The sequence below is a fragment of the Apium graveolens genome, chromosome 6, assembly GCF_009905375.1.
Source record: "Apium graveolens cultivar Ventura chromosome 6, ASM990537v1, whole genome shotgun sequence".
Taxonomy (NCBI): Eukaryota; Viridiplantae; Streptophyta; class Magnoliopsida; order Apiales; family Apiaceae; genus Apium; species Apium graveolens.
The window spans coordinates 292755869-292773806 of NC_133652.1; the positions used below are offsets into that span (position 1 = coordinate 292755869).

The window sequence follows — 17938 nt, forward strand, 5'->3', positions numbered from 1 at the left end:
TTTAACTAAAAATTCTACATATTTGAAGATGCTCAAAGTGCCCGTAGTTATTTTTATATTATAAATATTTTATTATTTTTGATAAATTTTAAAATGCACGTAAGTAAGCTAAAATGAATGAAAGTGTATTGAAATCAACCAGAAATAGCTGTACTCATTTTACGTTTTTTGGAGAGAGCGACAGAGAGAGGAGTGAGAGAGAGATCAGAGAGAGAAGGAGAGAGAGAGGAGAGGCAGGGGGAGAGAGAGGGAGGGAGAGAGATCAGAGAGAGAAGGAGAGAGAGAGGAGAGGCAGGGGGAGAGAGAGGGAGGGAGAGAGAGAGATTTGGAAGCCAAGAACAATGTCTTTGATCGGTGTTTCCACGAGATTACTCTCATTCTTTAGACGACGACAACCGTTTGGTACCGTTAGTTGGTCTTTATCTCAATCTTCATTATCAGTTAGTTCTGTTCATTTTCAAGCTCTTACTAATATTATTAATTCAAACCCTAATTCCACACATATCCCCGAATCACATTTAAAATTACAGCAATTACTAACTCAGAACAAATCTGGTTTCGATAATGTCGATGATGCTCTTTTATTGTTTCGTAAAATGCTCAAAATGCGACCTCTCCCTTGTGATTTTCACTTTAATCAGCTGCTTACTGCTCTCGTTAAAATGAAACAATACCAAGCAGCTGTCTCTGTCTTTAGGGAAATGTGTGCGCTGAGCATTCCTGTTGATATCTTTACTTTTAGTATTGCCATCAACTGTTGTTGTCACTCCGATCGACTCGACTATGCCTTTTCATTGCTTTCCGGTGTCTTCAAGCGTGGTTTTGTTGCAGATGTTGTCACCTACAACACTCTAATTAGGGGGCTTCTTGCCCAACATAAGTCTGCGGAGGCTAGGCTTTTGTTGACAAACCTTATCAAGTTTAGAGAAGTTCAACCTAATGTAGTAACTTTTAACACCATGATTGATGGCCTTTGTAAAACAGGTCATACTGATATGGCCCTCTGGTTGTTCAGATTCATGGAAAACTCTGACTGCAAACCTAATACTGTCACTTACACCGCAATCATCAATTCTTTCTGCAAGCGCGGTCATGTGGATGATGCTTTGAACCTCCATTCTGAAATGATGCAGAAAGGCATTTTACCAGATGTCCAGACTTACAACACAATCATTCAGGTCCTATTCGATACAAATAGATGGGAAGAGGTTAGTATGTTGCTTAAACAGATGACCGATGACCTGAACATTACTCCAGATGTTCGTACTTTCAATATATTGGTCAATGCTTATTCCAAGTTTGGGAAGTTGGACGATGCAGAGCACATCATTCTGATAATGCATGAAAGGGGTGAATATCCTGATATAGTGACATACAATACTCTCATGCATGGATATTGTTCACAAGGACAAATGGATGGAGCATTGGTTGTCCTCAATACAATTCAAAGTAAGAAGATCATGCCCAACTGTTTTACATATAACATTCTGTTGGATGCATATTGCAGGCAGTTGAAACTGGACAAAGCGTTGGATCTTTACAGAAAGATGGTATCCGAAGGTTTGAGTCCCGATGTTGTAACACATAACATATTGTTACACGGGCTATGTCAGATGGGTAAATCTATGGAAGCACTGACCTTTTTCTATAAGATTCAAAATCAAGGCCATAAGCCAGATACTGTCACATACGGAACCTTGTTAGATGGTCTTTGCAAGAACCACTATATAGATAAAGCATTGTCTGTCTTTCAAACAATGAAATGCAATGGATTAAATCCAGAGAACGACACTTACAATATCATTATTCGTGGATGCCTCCGGAGTAAGAAGTATAAGGAAGCTTGTAAACTAGTAGATAAAATGGATGATTGTGGCATCTTTGGAGATGCATCAACAACCTCTTTGTTAGAACGTCTACTATCAGAAGTACATGATCCAACTCTCCTTGCAATGCTACAGAAGTGCTTACATTCTGGTATGTGACTTTTGTTATTATTATTTCTTTTTTGATGCGGGTAATTCCTAATATGCTTTGTTCAATATTAACTAATACTATATTTTATATGTATTGTGCTGTGGTGTTTTAAGTTATGATTGCTTAATTGACTGAACTGGAGTTATGCAAAAGTGAAATTTAATTTAATTTTGTTAATCGTGGTGATCGGAGTTTAGTTGGTACGAGTAGCTATTATGAAATGTGCAATTATTTTTATAGTCAGGTTATGGTGTTTAGTTGGTTTAAGGCTAGATGACGTCAGATTCAAGTTTTAAGCGAAAGTATAGTATACATTATCCAAGAATTTTTTCCGCATTCATTTTGTTGTTGTTTTCCCTCTGTAGTTTAGCAGTTTAGCACAGTGGTGGTTGGTTGTATATGTTGTGGCTTGAACATTTTTTAATTTTTTTGGATAAAACTATGATATTATTATTTTTATGTAGGAAAAAAATTTAAAAAATATTACTCTCTACCTAGTCCCTCCCTTTTACATGTCTATTATCAAAATAAATTTTGTCCATAAATACATGTCAATTTCTATTTCCAAAACAAATCCAGAGCTAATATTCCAAAACCATTCATTTATAGTATAATTAATAAATCAAACATTTGATTCTTTTCATATTTAGTTAAACTTCTGATTCTTAAGCTAATAATCAGGAGTATCCACTTCCAATGCAGCTTGAAATACCTCAAAATCTTCCATCCACTGTACTAACATCAAGAGCAACACTGAATTACAATGATTCTTTTAAAGAAGAAAGAGAAACAAAGATGCAGAATCAATCTTCCGAACAGGATGACACGAGATATAATATCAAGTTATAGATAAACTGTAGAATATATCGATCTTTCATAATTCGAGTTTTTGAACTAACAGTATCCCTCCTATCCCCTGCCCCACAACACAACATTACATTAAAATTCAGCGAGGAAACTGAGCCCACCCTTTTTTGATACTGCGACCAAACTATCCTCGTGTACATCTTCAATTACAAGCTATTCTTATGTACAACGGGGGTAATTTAGTCTCAGTATCAATAAACGAGTGTGCATCTATCGGCTTTCTTAACTTTTTTATCTCAGATCATGAAAGAACTTTATAAATAGCACAGGGGAATCTAGTAATTTAACAAGGGAAATCGATTTTTTTATCACTCAACTATTTAGTTCTTTAGAAACCTACCACCCTACTTATATTTTTATTTTTTTTGTCACTAACGTTACATTTCCTTTTCATTTTAAACAATTCCGTTAACTTTGTCTAAAAAACGTTAATTTTAGGAATTTATTTTGGTTAATAGTTCACTAATTTAAAGTTATGAATGTATAGATTGTTCAATTTTGGATTCACATGTATTTATTTCGTGATTTTTGGGTTATAATTTTGTGTTCGCCGGAAAAGTAGACGGCACTTGTCTTCTTCATTTTTTTGACTGACTAAGTGATTATTTGTTAGTATAAAGTTGGTGTAATTTTCTTGTAGGAGTGTATTGGTTATGTATTAAGTTTTATTGAGTTTTAAATCAATTTTGCTATTACCGGATTTTAAATTCGTCGGAATTTTTTATTAAAACTCGACGGAATCATCGAGAAGCATTTTGGTTGTGATTGTTACTAGATATGAATTTTTGAGTTTGTATAGAGTGATTTCGACTGAAAAATCATAGAAAACGGAGCTGATTTGACCATGAATTGGCTTGGCCGGAAAATGATAGTTCGCCGGAACGGTGCCGGTTTCTGGGCTGCCCAGATTCCGGCAGCTATTTCTTCATTTTCCGGTTGTTTTAATGGAAAGAAGTAAACCTTAACGGAATGGGATAGAATTCAATACAAAAGTAAAGTTAGTGACAAAAAAATAAAAATGTAAGTTGGGTGGTAGGTTTCTAAAAAAAATAAATAGTCGAGTGATAAAATAATTGATTTTCCCAATTTAACAATATAGAACTACACTATTTTTTTCTCTTGACCTTAAAAATCATATTTATAGTACATAATGTGAGTTACATATATAATTTGAGTTCTCAATTGAATTTATTTGACTTTATTCATTGCAAGGAAGGATGAACTATGAAACGAGACAATGAGTAATTTGCATGATGGCACATCAGGAGACGAGCCGCACAGGCTTCACTTTTCATTACGCCATTTTGTAAACAGGTTCGCAAGCTGCCTGTTCTTTGGTCGTTTTATTTTCTACCTCATTCAAGATCAGTGTACAAGACATGTGTAATCCAGTCATTATTCTTTTTATTATTTGTAATCAGTAACTAGCAGTGGTGACTGACGGTCATTAAGCGTGACCCAAGTCACTATCCATCGACACCAACATGCACCCGCACATATCACCGGTCAAATTCTGATCAATGCAAAACAGTCGGGTAACATGTTAACACAGTCACAGTGATGAGTGAAACTTAAGGTTGTACCTCCAAAGCAAACTGATGTTGTGCTACATCAATTTTGTAGAAAGCCAGAACAAGGAGCAATTGTGTCTTGTAAAGGATGCTACATAAGTGATTCAGTTATATGCTAGTTCTATAGAAAATGCTAATCAGTAGAATTCTCTTTTTCAGTCTCGGGTATCCTCTAAAATGTTAAATTCTCCAGTACCATGTTTGACCAGCTCTTTCCATTGTTTCAATTCTCTATGCTGTTAAAAACAAACATTTATGTATGACAGTTTGCTAGGCTTCAAAAAGAAACTTGAATTCATGAATAAAACACACACATACATAGCAGGAAAAAGATATTTTGGCCATATAAAAAAATAATGGTGATTCATTAAATTAAAATATATTTACATAAAATTATAGTCAAGTTAATTTTTAACAGAACAACTTGATGCAAGAGTCCAAAAGATGAAAACAGATTGATAACTATTGAAATTAAAAAAAACCGCGCAAATATATTCACACTACTCTCTATTAAACTTAAACTTAAAGTAACATACAAAATACAAAATGACCCAGACAAGCGAACAAAATTTTTATTTTTTAATGTACTTATTAGCATATTAAGAATACTAGCTTATTACCCGGACCGGACCCCAAGTACAAGTAGGAGTGAGTTAGGAGGTTTATTCAATTGGGATTTTGAAAGATTTTTATGGATTTTATAAATCATGGGGTATTCAATTTGGATTTTAAATAATCCTTTAAATCTGAAGGTATTCAACTAGGATTGGAAAAAGTCTTTTAAAATATGAGTGTATTCAATTTAGATTTTAAAAAGTCAATCAAAATTTGGTGATATTCAATTAAGATTTTAAAAAATCCATCAAAATCTGATGGTATTCAAAAGTCCATGGATTTTCTTTTATTTAAAAAAGTTGTGGATTTTGATGTATTTGGTAGTACATTTTTAATATCTTGAAATCTCTTCAAAATACATGAGATTTTGATGGATTTCTAAAAAACTCCACAAAATCTGCAAGACTCTACAAGATTTTAGATCAACTCCATCAAAATTCACGAAGAATTAAAATCAATAAAAATATTTTAAAATCCATAAATTATTAACAATCCTTTAAAATCTGAAATGAATACACCCCCTAATTTAGTCTTATTTCGTGTTTTTATGTATTGGTTACTTTTCTGTTATATAATATTTTTAAACATTTTTCAAAATATTCATTTTAATTATTATAAATTTTGTGTAGACCTGTATGATTAATATTTTAAAGATCTAATGCATCATAATATACAATAATATCTTGTGCTAAAAACTAAAATAAGTATTAAAAAATTAAAAAAAAATTAAGACTATCCATAAAAAAGCTCATATAGATTCAAATTTGAGAGCCTATATGTATCCTTAAATTATAATATAAATATTTATTTTTGGCCGAGATTCGAACTTCAGTACCTGAGTAAGGTATAAAAATCGATGAAAAAGCTTATATGAATTCAAATTTGGGACCTTATTTATATCCTTAAATTATAATATAAATATTTGTTATTGTCGGTATTCAAACTTCAAAAATCAAATAAGGTATAAAAAATAATATAAATACCGTTATTGGCGTGATTTGAACCCGGAAACTTGGATGATGTATACTTTTAATATTTAGATCTAACTGCCTTTATAGTTTGATTAAGAAGATTTGACAATCATGATTGAGTTGACCAAACCAAACCAAACACAGAAAAACTCCCAAACTATATCACATTCCAGTTATTATATTATACTAGCCTATAACCCGTTCGATGAACGAGCTAAAATCTTAAAAAGTCCTCCTATAATTTTGTATGTAAATTATATTATTTTGTTATATTATAAATTATATTATTTTGTTATATTATAATTTAAATTAGTAAAATTAATTTTGGAAATATTTGGTTCCTACAAAGAAGATAAGAAAAAGAAGTTGAATGCAATTAAAAATTAAGTTGAATATTTTTTATAGAGTTTGTAGTTATATTGGATACATGTTTTATTTTTTTAAATTAAATTATACTATTTATTTAAACTTTATTTTGGAAGATGTTGACATACTTTTTAATAAGGCGTTAAACAACCGGCCAAGCGAAACATGATTTCGCTTGTAATAATATAGTATAGATTGTGAATATTAATTTATTTTAATTATGTTTATATTGATATAATAATATTGTGTTATATATTTTTTTCTTATATTATTTAAAATAAGCATTGATTGGTTATTCGAATGCAAGAAGATTTAGAGGATCATCGGTTGGTTATTCGAATGCTAAAAGATTTATAGGAGAGTACGCTATGTTGTGATCACGAAGTGTTTGTATGTATGTAATTTGTGATTTTAGAAGGTGATGCTATTTTTTGGAAGGTGTTAACCAACCAACCAAATTATTCTATAATTTACTTATAATAGTATATTATATTATATTATACATGCCTAAAACTCGTGCGATGCACAATTATTTTAATAATTGTTATTTTATTTTATTATTTTATTATTTTATTTATTAAAAGAATAATTATACTTGAATACATATAGTTGTATATATATTTCATTATATTATAATAGCTATTTATAATAATTAGGTTTTAAGATAAATAGTTTTGAAAGCAGGGTCATATAAACAGGTTCAAAAACATATATAACTGACCCAATTAAATAGGTGTTTTATTATAATTTTTTTATATAAAATTACTTAAGTTGGTGATAAGATTCACTATATTGAACTAATTTATATTATAATTATTACTATTATCTCTAATTAAAAATTTAATATTTAATATTTAAAATTTAAGCGACTACAGTACAGCCGAGTTTACCGGCAAGTAAAGTAATTCTTTTATTAATGATTTAGCTTGAAAGATATTGAGTATGTTAGTGCTAGTGTTAATATGGTATTTCTTTGCCCGCAAGAGTTGGCTCAGTTGGTTAAAGAGAGGAAAATTGTCCTCTTGGTCACAGGTTCGAATCTCACGGGAGGAGAATTTATGATTATGCCTCCTGAGTTAGAGCATGTCGCTTAAATGCGGTTTACCTTGGTTCACGTGGTTTGCAGGCTATTGCGTGAGCCCGTAGGGTTTACCCAGTGCGCACCCGAAAGGTAGCGGCTGCGGGTTACCTACGATAAAAAAATGGTATTTCTTCTAAAAAACTTCTTATTAGGTGTTAGTTTCAAAACAGAGGTAGTCGGGACATATGCGATCTATACTTGTGAGACGACTATTATTTTACTTAAAAATAGAAGTATAAATTCATGTTTAACTATTTTTTAGAGCTTGTAGTTTATTGGAACATGTGCGATACATGAATTATTTTTAATATTAGATAAATTTTTTTAAAAAATATTTTGATTTGAAAATTTTAAAATATGAAATTTGTCATCTAAATTTTTTAATAATATTATCTGATAAAAATTATATGCAATATTATTGACCGAGGTACTTATTTTTGCTTGATATTCGTAGGTGTGTAATTAAATGATAATTATGTTTAAAATTAAAAGGTAAATTTTATCCTATATCAATATTGCGAATTATCATTAATTTGATTTTAGTCTTGTTTAAACATGCATCAGTTGTATATATTATTTTATTTTATACTAAACTTATTATATTGATCAAATCCATTTAATTATATTATCTTTAATTTAACTAGATATGTGATATAATTTTATCTTAACCACTACAAAAGTATTTATTATTTTGTTTCAGTCGGTCTAATTTTTTTTTTTGTTTTAGTTTTGTTTTATCTTAGATTAATTATATAAATCTTTTTAATCTGGGTGAATAAAATATATTATCTTGTTTCACTCCTACATTAATATACAACTAATGAATTATCTTTAGTTTCCTTTTTTAAAAAAATAGTATTAAATTTATATAGATAAAAGATAACATGTAATAATATAAGCTCGTTATAACAACCAAATTCAAGTATTTAAATTTAGCTTGTTCTGAATTTTATTCTAGCTCTATTTGAATATTATTTTGTTTTAGTTCGGATGAGTAGTATATTATTTTTTAAGTCTGATGACATTATATTGACCAAATAATTATTTTTCAATTGTAATTTTGTTTAACCCAATTCAATATTATGTTCTAACCCATAAGTAGTATTAATTATTTCTTTTAACCTGATGCAATAAATTCAACTATTTGATAAGGTATGAGCAAGCCGGCTAGAATCCAAACCAGATCTTGGGTAAAATAAGTTCAATTGGGAAACCGAGACCCCCTCACCCGGAACAAGCAAGTGAAGAGAGTTAGGCTCAGGTTGATAGTCGGGCCAAGGCCCAACACAGGAGCAGGATCACCTCCCAGCTAGAGCAGGCTCGAGGGGTATCTCCCAAACACGGGCATACCCCACAGCCTACCACAGAAGCGCACGTGGGCACGTGACAATGACAACTATTAACAACCAACAACTGAGACAAATATGATACGGGTCAACACATCTTTGGTGCATCCTAAAGGTGGTCATTACCTAGACACATGTATGGAATCCATCTGAGTCAGACGTCCTCCGCCTCCAACAACGAACGACCCTGATCTAAAGGCACCAACACATAAACCCTACCTTTGGGCTATATATACCCCAAGGGGAAAGAGTTTGAGGGTGACACTCACTTGTAAATAAGTATACACACATCCACCTTACTTTTCTATCTATCTTCATCTTCCTTAAAACGAGTTCTTACTCTCACACCGGATAGTTTTGATTGTTTTAAAACCCAAATCTGCTTTAGCTTGCATATTGTCTTCGTGTTTTAGACCCCGTTAAGCTTATACTGCAGTGTTGTTAGCAAAACCCAGCAAGTTCATTTGTTGTTATTCTGGAAAATTTTTGCTACCTCTAAAAAGCAACCTTAGATCTACATTTTTAGCTTCAAATCTTGGCCAGTTGTTATTTGTACACTTGAGATAATGGCAAGAGCAGGTAAGAGCACAGTTGGCAGACCCTTTGAGTACTCAGGTCTAGGAGCAGGATCATTCTCAAGCATAGGACCCTGGGGCTGATAGAGACACCCTCCAGGAGCAACCATTAACACATACCCGGTCATGGAAAGGCTAGTAACACCCCGGGATGACAGGAACCTCATTGAGCTGAACCAAATGATAGGATATGAGCAACCCGGCTAGAATCCAACCCCGATCTAGGGTAAGATAAGCTCAGTTGAAGAACTGAGACCCCCCTCACCCGGAAAAAGCAAGTGAAGAGAGTCGGGCTCAGGTTGATAGCAGGGCCCAGGCCCAACCCAGGAGCAGGATCACCTCCCAGTCAGAGTCTAACCCAGCTAGAGCAGGCTCGAGGGGGGTCTCTTTGAAGGAGATGTGTCATAAGTCCAATCATGCATGATGATTAAGGAATAAATTTTATGTAATCTGTTTTGATTTCAATTATATTAATAAAAGACTTGTTTTGTTTTTATTACGGGCTTTATCCATTTACGTGTTTAAATAAGATAGATCATAGTTTAGATTAAATATTTTATGGATTATGATGAGATCATAATAATGAGACCTAAAAGATGATAACTCTAAACTTAAATAGTTCTCAGTCGTAGGATTACTAACTGGTAATTAGTGATCCGCAAATATCGGTACATACTATGCTTGCTTCATTATGAAGGATGTCTGTTCTCATAGACATTTGTGTGGTGACACTATAACTAGCATGTAGGTGCTTATTATAGAATAAGTTCACTGAACATGACTCGCACAGTTGAACAACTGATGGACTTCACTCACGTGTCAGTAGTTGTTCACATAGTGATAGTTGTATAAGTGCCCTTAGACTTGAGTGTTGGGTTCCGAAGGCATAAAACGCAGCGGATAAACGTAAATAAAACAAAAATTTCGAAACCCAAAACAGGATCCATGTATAATTATGGGCAGATTATGTAGATAACGAATCATACCTTTCAAGAGCTTAACTTTCACGAACTCAACGGAGATCCTAGCTATCACGCTTTGTGTCTACCTCTCGGAGAAACACCTCTACGGTATCCACACGAGCACCTTCAAGAACGTCTCACGAACTTGACTACGGAATGGATGTACTAGCCTCCTTCTTGACGATCTGAATTGCCTCTGCCTATCTTTGCTGCTAGGGTTTTCTCAAAAACGTACAAGCCTCTTTAACATATCATTATGTATTTATAATGGCTGATTAAAAAGGCCCATAACAGCAAAGCCCAACCCTAGTAGGTATTGGATTAAATAATAAAAACGAATTTCTATTATTTAATTAATAACTAAGTCATACTTAATTATTATGGGCAAAAACATTCCTTTTAATTCGAATTTATATTATCTCAATTAAGTCTTACTTAATTATAATAAAATTCAAATAATCATCAATTAATTTAAATCCATAATTTAAATTAACTATTCCATTAAGTGCTCTATTTGTGCGACCCTATAGGCTATTATTTAATTGAGAATAAAATTATAAACAATGAGCGGTATCTAGTAATACATCATTGTTACCCAATTAAACAATAATTAAATCGTGATTAGATAAAACCTTTCGTGATTAATGTTTTTCGTGTAATATAATCCCTTTAACCATACATATTATAGATTAAACTCGAGGCATGTATTTAGTCATCCTCTTCAACATTTAATCCGGGTTTACTTGATCCATGAGTAGATTATCAAGATAAATCATTATTTGAGCATGTCCATGCTTTTATAATCTCACTCAATCAAGAGGCCAATAATATCTCTCCTAATTATAGGAGGGTTAAATCCTTTATCTATCATTCATATTTCTCATACGACTCATGATATACCCGATGTCCACTTTTATCATCACCCGATCAAAAGTAACTTTTAATGTAGTCAAAGTATATTAATCCTCGTATAGAAATATAATGATTTCAAGTCAAAGGATCGTTACACCATTATCACTGTGAGTCTTTCTTATGACTTTATTAAACATGAAGAATCTCACTGTGGGTCTGTCCAGTACCATGTACTCTCACATGTACCTATGTATTGACTTTAGTATCCCCATACTTATAACCAATGAGTTGTGGTTATCTTGTCAAACAACATACTAGTCTATCTATGTATTATTATTGTCCTATATAATAATACTCGACTAGGGACCTTTAAGAATATGATATATTATATAATCTCAAGTTCTAGTCATGTACTTAAACTATACAATTTGTATCATAATTCTAAGGACATTTATTATGCTAACAAAATATCGCAGTAATTAAGGTCATAATAAATACATTTATTGAATGATCAACTGACATAAAGATTTAAAAGAATAATGTATTGCCTCTAGGGCACCTAAACTAACAATCTCCCACTTGCACTAGAGCCAATCACCCATATATCTAATACCCATGGAACTAGTGTGACCATCGTGCTTCTGCTGCGACAAGCCTTTGGTCAGTGGGTCTGCAATGTTATCATTTGTGTGCACTTTACATATGTGTATATCACCCCTTTCATTAATCTCACGAATAAGGTGAAATCTCCTGAGTATATGTTTAGCCCGCGAGTGTGATCTAGGTTCTTTAGCCTGTGCAATGGCTCAATTATTATTGCAGTATAGATCAATGGGATCTGCGATCGATGGAACCACTCCCAAATCAGAAATGAACTTTTGAATCCAAACGGCCTCCTTAGCTGCTTCACAAGCTGCAATGTACTCAGCCTCCATTGTAGAATCAACTACTGTTTCTTGCTTTGAACTCTTCCAGCTTACAGCACCTCCGTTTAGACAAAACACAAAACCAGACTGTGATACAGTATCATCTCTGTCTGTTTGGAAACTTGCATCGGTGTAACCTTTTACAACGAGTTTCTCTTCTCCTCCATACACCAAGAATGAATCTTTAGTTCTTTTCAGGTACTTAAGAATATTCTTAACTGTCGTCCAGTGACCTTCACCCGGATTAGACTGGTATCTGCTCGTCATGCTCAAAGCATACGAGACATCTGGGCGAGTACATACCATTGCATACATGATAGATCCAATTGCTGAAGTATATGGAACTTTATTCATGTGGTCCTTCTCATCCAATGATTTCGGACACTGGTCCTTAGAGATCGTTATCCCTTGAGACACGGGGACATATCCCCTTTTTGCATTTTGCATTCCAAAACGATGCAAAACCTTATCAATGTATGTGCTCTGACTTAGACCGATCATCCTTCTAGATCTTTCTCTATAGATCCTCATTCCTAGAATGTAGGATGCATCTCCTAGGTCTTTAATGGAGAAATTGCTCCCTAACCAAGTCTTAACAGCCTTTAGAGAAGGTATGTCATTCCCCATTAGTAGTATATCATCAACATATAGTACTATGAATGCCACATAGCTCCCACTAACCTTCTTGTAAACACACGGTTCATCTTCGTTTTGAACAAAGCCATACTCTGTGACTATTTCATCAAAACAGATATTCCATCTCCTAGAGGATTGCTTCAATCCATAAATGGATCGACGCAATTTACATACCTTGCCAGCATTCCTTGGATCGACAAAACCCTCAGGTTGTGTCATGTACACATCCTCTTCAGGGCTTCCATTAAGGAAGGCTATTTTGACATCCATTTTCCAGATTTCATAATCATGGAATGCTGCAATAGGAAGTAAAATCCTTATAGGCTTGACCATAGCCACTGGTGAGAAAGTTTCATCATAGTCAATACCATGAATTTGTTTGAAACCTTTTGCAACCAGCCTAGCTTTATAGGTCTGAACATTTCCATCCATGCCCTTTTTCTTCTTAAAAACCCATTTGCACCCTATGGGTGGATCAACCAAAGTCCATACTTGGTTTTCGTACATGGAATCTATCTCGGATTTCATGGCTTCAAGCCATCTCTTAGAGTCTGGACTGTTCATAGCATCTTGGTATGTGAGAGGCTCATCTTCATCTATGAGCATCAAATCACCACACCGAGTCATGAGAAATCCATATCTCTCTGGCTCATGGCGAAATCTACCAGATCTACGAACAACCTGTGTTTGTTGAGCATTATCATTATTCTGCTCTTGTTCCACTTCAGGTTCAATGCTATTTTGCGGTTCTCGATCTTCATCGAGATCTATAGTTCTCCCACTGTTTCTTTTGGAAACAAAATCTCTTTCCATGAAGACAGCATCTTGAGCAATAAACACTTTCTGCTCAGAAGGACTATAAAAATAATATGCCTTTGTTTCATTAGGGTATCCTACAAAAATGCACTCTTCGGATTTAGGTCCAAGCTTGTCAGATTCTTGACGTTTCAACAAACGCCTTACATCCCCAAACTTTCATAAAGTTCATGCCTGACCGTTTCTCCTTCCATATCTCATATGGAGTCTTTTGAACCTTCTTAGTAGGAACACGGTTAAGTGTGAAAGCCGCTGTTTCTAGAGCGTAACCCCAGAAACCAATTGGAAGATCTGTATGACTCATCATCGATCGCACCATGTCCAACAAGGTGCGATTTCTCCTCTCTGAAACTCCATTCCATTGAGGTGTTCCTGGCGGAGTGAGTTGTGATACAATACCACACTCTTTCAAATACTCTCTAAATTCGGTGCTTAAGTATTCACCCCCACGATCGGATCGTAAGATCTTAATACTTGCATCTCCGCCAATTTGCTTCTCTACTTCAACCTTGTATTCTTTAAATTTTTCAAAAGAATCGGATTTGTTCTTCATAAGATATACATATCCATATATACTGAAATCATCAGTAAATGTTATGAAGTAGTAGTAGCCTCCTCTAGCCATTACACGCATTGGGCCACATACATCACTATGTATTAGCTCCAAACATTTAGTGGCCCTTTGACCCTTACCAGTGAAAGGGGCTTTAGTCATCTTACCAAGCAAACAAGATTCGCATTCTTGGTATGATTCAAAATCAAACTTATCCAAGTATCCATCCTTATGTAATTTGGATATGCGTTTCTCATTTATGTGGCATAGACGACAATGCCAGATGTATGTTTGATTTGAGTCATTCATTTTAAGTCGTTTGTTTTCTATATTACGGATAGGGTTATCTAAATCAAGAACATATAAACCATTAAATAAATGCACAACACCATAAGTTAAATCATTCAAAGCAAAAGAGCAACTGTTGTTCTTTATTGTAAATGAAAAACCTTTCTTGTCCAAAAAAGAAACAGAAATAATGTTTCTGTGAATCGCAGGCACGTAAAAATAGTCTTCTAGTTCTAAAACAAGCCCAGAGGGCATATATAAATAATAAGTCCCTACAGCTAAAGCAGCAACTTTTGCTCCATTGCCTACTCTTAGGTCCACTTCTCCCTTAGCCAAAGTTCTACTTCTCTGCAGGCCCTGCACATTTATACAAATGTGAGAAGCACATCCAGTATCAAATACCCAAGATGTAGAAATAGACAAATTGACTTCTATAACATAAATACCTGATCCAGAAATCTGATCTGCTTTCTTTTTCTTCAGATCCTCCAAGTAAATTGGACATTTTCTCTTCTAGTGACCATCTTTCTTACAGTAGTGACATTCACCCTTGGCCACACCACCTTTAGGCTTTAAAGCCTGTTTGGGACCTGACTTTGGCTTGGGTGTAGAATCAGATCCAATCTTCTTCTTACCCTTCCATTTGCCCTTCCTTTTGGCCTTACCTTTATTTCCCACCATCAGTATGGGAGCAGGTTCAGCTGTCTTCATGTTTGTCTCATATGTTCTCAACATATGTAACAATTCAGTAGGTGTTTTGTCAAATTCATTCATATTGTAGTTCACAACAAACTGAGTGAATTTGTTGTTCAAAGAATTCATGATTAGGTCAATACCAGTTTCCGGACCAATCGGGAAACCCAAAGTTTCAAGGTACTCAATGTAACCAATCATCTTCAGAACATGTGGGCCAACTGGTTAACTCGCCCCTTGTTTGCAATTAAAAAGTGACTTACTCGTGTTGAACCTTTCTTGACGAGTTTGGCTTGCAAACATGCTTTGCAAGTGCTCATTGATAGTATATGCATCCATATGCACATGCTGTCTTTGAAGCTCAGCACTCATAGTTGCCAACATAAGACATGCAACATCATTTGCATCATTCTCATCCCTTGTGCGTGCTGCTCGTTCATCAGCAGTAGCACCCTCAGGAAGGGGGCCTGGAGGAGGAATATCAATGACATGAAGCTTGCGCTCCTGCCTGAGGACAATCCTCAAATTCCACTGCCAGTCTAGGAAGTTGTTTCCTCCTGTCAGCTTGTCCTTCTCAAGGACTGAACGTACGAATAGTGTGTTTGTGTTGTTTGCCATTACTCAGTATCTACAATAATAAAAGCGCAAAATAAACATTAGATTGTCTGAGTTAAAATTTTATGTTCATATGATTATGATATATTCATAATATATCTCCCACTATTTTTTTTATCAAATTAATAGCCCTAACTATTAATTCGGAAAGTATATCCCATAAATCTTTCTAGTGAGCCAAGATCCATATTTCGTCATGTTCTAAGTCAACCACTGGTATCATTAAAACATGATTATTTAGGTAGACAACAGTTGTCAATTATATTATATATAATTCTTGGATAATTTGGTGAACAACAATTGATCTTATCTATCTAATAGATTTTTAACCAAACTTTATGCTTCTAAGTTCATAATAGTTGAATATAACCGTTTATATTCACCTTATTATGATGACTCAGTTAAGTTAGACCCAATGATACAACGTCCAAATATAACCGTTTATATTCGTCGCATTTCACCACGATAGATAGGAGTCCCCTGCCACTGACAGCCCTTCCCCTTATCGATCTAGGATTTAATGAGTGTTCATTCATTGGAAAGCATCTGATTAAAACTTAATATTTTTACTTAGGGATTTTTAATTTAGAACGATCATGATCCCATCATAAAGAGATTCCCAATTTTTCCTTGAATAAAATACTTTAAATCAAAACTTGTCAATGGTTTGATTTCCAGGTAGTGGAGGAGTCACATCGGTCTCGCTTAAAACCCACAGCCTTACAAGTTCTATGAACCCGTTGTTGACAAAATCACCCCATGTCAGAAATAAAGAAAATTCGTATTTTATTCCGTGTTTCATAAACACGAGAATCTCATAATCGTTTGTTAATTTTAAATCTTGAGTCGTTACAGATTTTATCTTGTTTAAAGGCATGGCATGGGTGATGTATCTAATACATACATGCATCATTAATCTAATTAAAACATGCATTTTCTACTCTACACATACTATTTATACATCATATGAAAAGTGCGTAAAGTAAACGTGCAATAGTTATGGCCCAGTCCCATGTGATCTTTTCAGGCTAATGAAAAGATCAAGGTCAATCTATGGTGTAAAAATAACTATTACATATGTCTTCTCTATTGCTTCCATTGTCTCCTTGGCCTCCATAGGATGCCTCCTCTTTCCCTTGTCCTTCTTGGATGTTACATTAAAAATTATACTAATGAACTTACAAAAGAACTCGAGTTACATTCGAGATAAAACAACTACAAATAGAAAACGACATGCAAGTCGTATTTATTACAAACCAAAAGAATAAACCATTACAACTAAGGTCTTAAGGCCATAATTATACACCATGCTCAAGTAACCATTAAAGAACATGATAGATCATATAGAGATGACATACTATTTATCACTTATCATGATCCAATCAAGTATCAGAATACTAGCAAAACATGTATCAGAATACTATTCCAGAAGCATGTATCAGTATACACACGATCCATATCCCAGTTACCAAAAACATGTATCAATATACATATTTTAAGAGATCGCATACATATGAGTTATGGCAGATCTTAAACATACTAGTATCATCATATAGATCATTAACAGATTCATCATATCATTCATATAACATAACTGTTATCATGGCAGACTCATATAACATAACTGTTATCATGACAGACTCATCACACAATCATACTTGTAAAAATACAGTAAATACGTAACCAAATCAGCCCCTTATACACGTAGCTCTGATACCATTATTGGGTTCTGAAGGCATAAAACGCAGCGGATAAACGTAAATAAAACAAAAATTTCGAAACCCAAAAACAGGATCCATGTATAATTATGAGCAGATTATGTAGATAACGAATCATACCTTTCAAGAGCTTAACTTTCACGAACTCAACGGAGATCCTAGCTATCACGCTTTGTGTCTACCTCTCGGAGAAACACCTCTACGGTATCCACACGAGCACCTTCAAGAACGTCTCACGAACTTGACTACGGAATGGATGTACTAGCCTCCTTCTTGACGATCTGAATTGCTTCTGCCTATCTTTGCTGCTAGGGATTTCTCAAAAACGTACAAGCCTCTTTAACATATCATTATGTATTTATAATGGTTGATTAAAAAGGCCCATAACAGCAAAGCCCAACCCTAGTAGGTATTGGATTAAATAATAAAAACTGAATTTCTATTATTTAATTAATAACTAAGTCATACTTAATTATTATGGGCAAAAACATTCCTTTTAATTCGAATTTA

General features: G+C 34.0%; 1 protein-coding gene across 3 annotated transcripts; it reads left to right on the forward strand.

Annotated features, from left to right (window-relative positions):
- The first annotated feature begins 50 nt into the window (after positions 1-50).
- LOC141663752 (uncharacterized) lies at positions 51-4576 on the forward strand. Of its 3 annotated transcripts, XR_012551623.1 has the most exons (3): positions 53-1977; positions 4057-4158; positions 4266-4576. XR_012551623.1 is itself a non-coding variant. In XM_074469562.1 (2 exons), the coding sequence occupies exons 1-2, from the start codon at positions 114-116 to the stop codon at positions 4063-4065; spliced, it is 1869 nt and encodes a 622-aa protein (XP_074325663.1). In that variant the 5' UTR covers positions 51-113; the 3' UTR covers positions 4066-4576. The 3 variants fall into 3 exon arrangements, 2 of the variants coding, with proteins under 2 accessions (XP_074325663.1, XP_074325662.1); XM_074469562.1 differs by having other exon boundaries at positions 51-1977; positions 4061-4576; XM_074469561.1 differs by having other exon boundaries at positions 54-1977; positions 4057-4576.
- The last annotated feature ends 13362 nt before the right edge of the window (positions 4577-17938 follow it).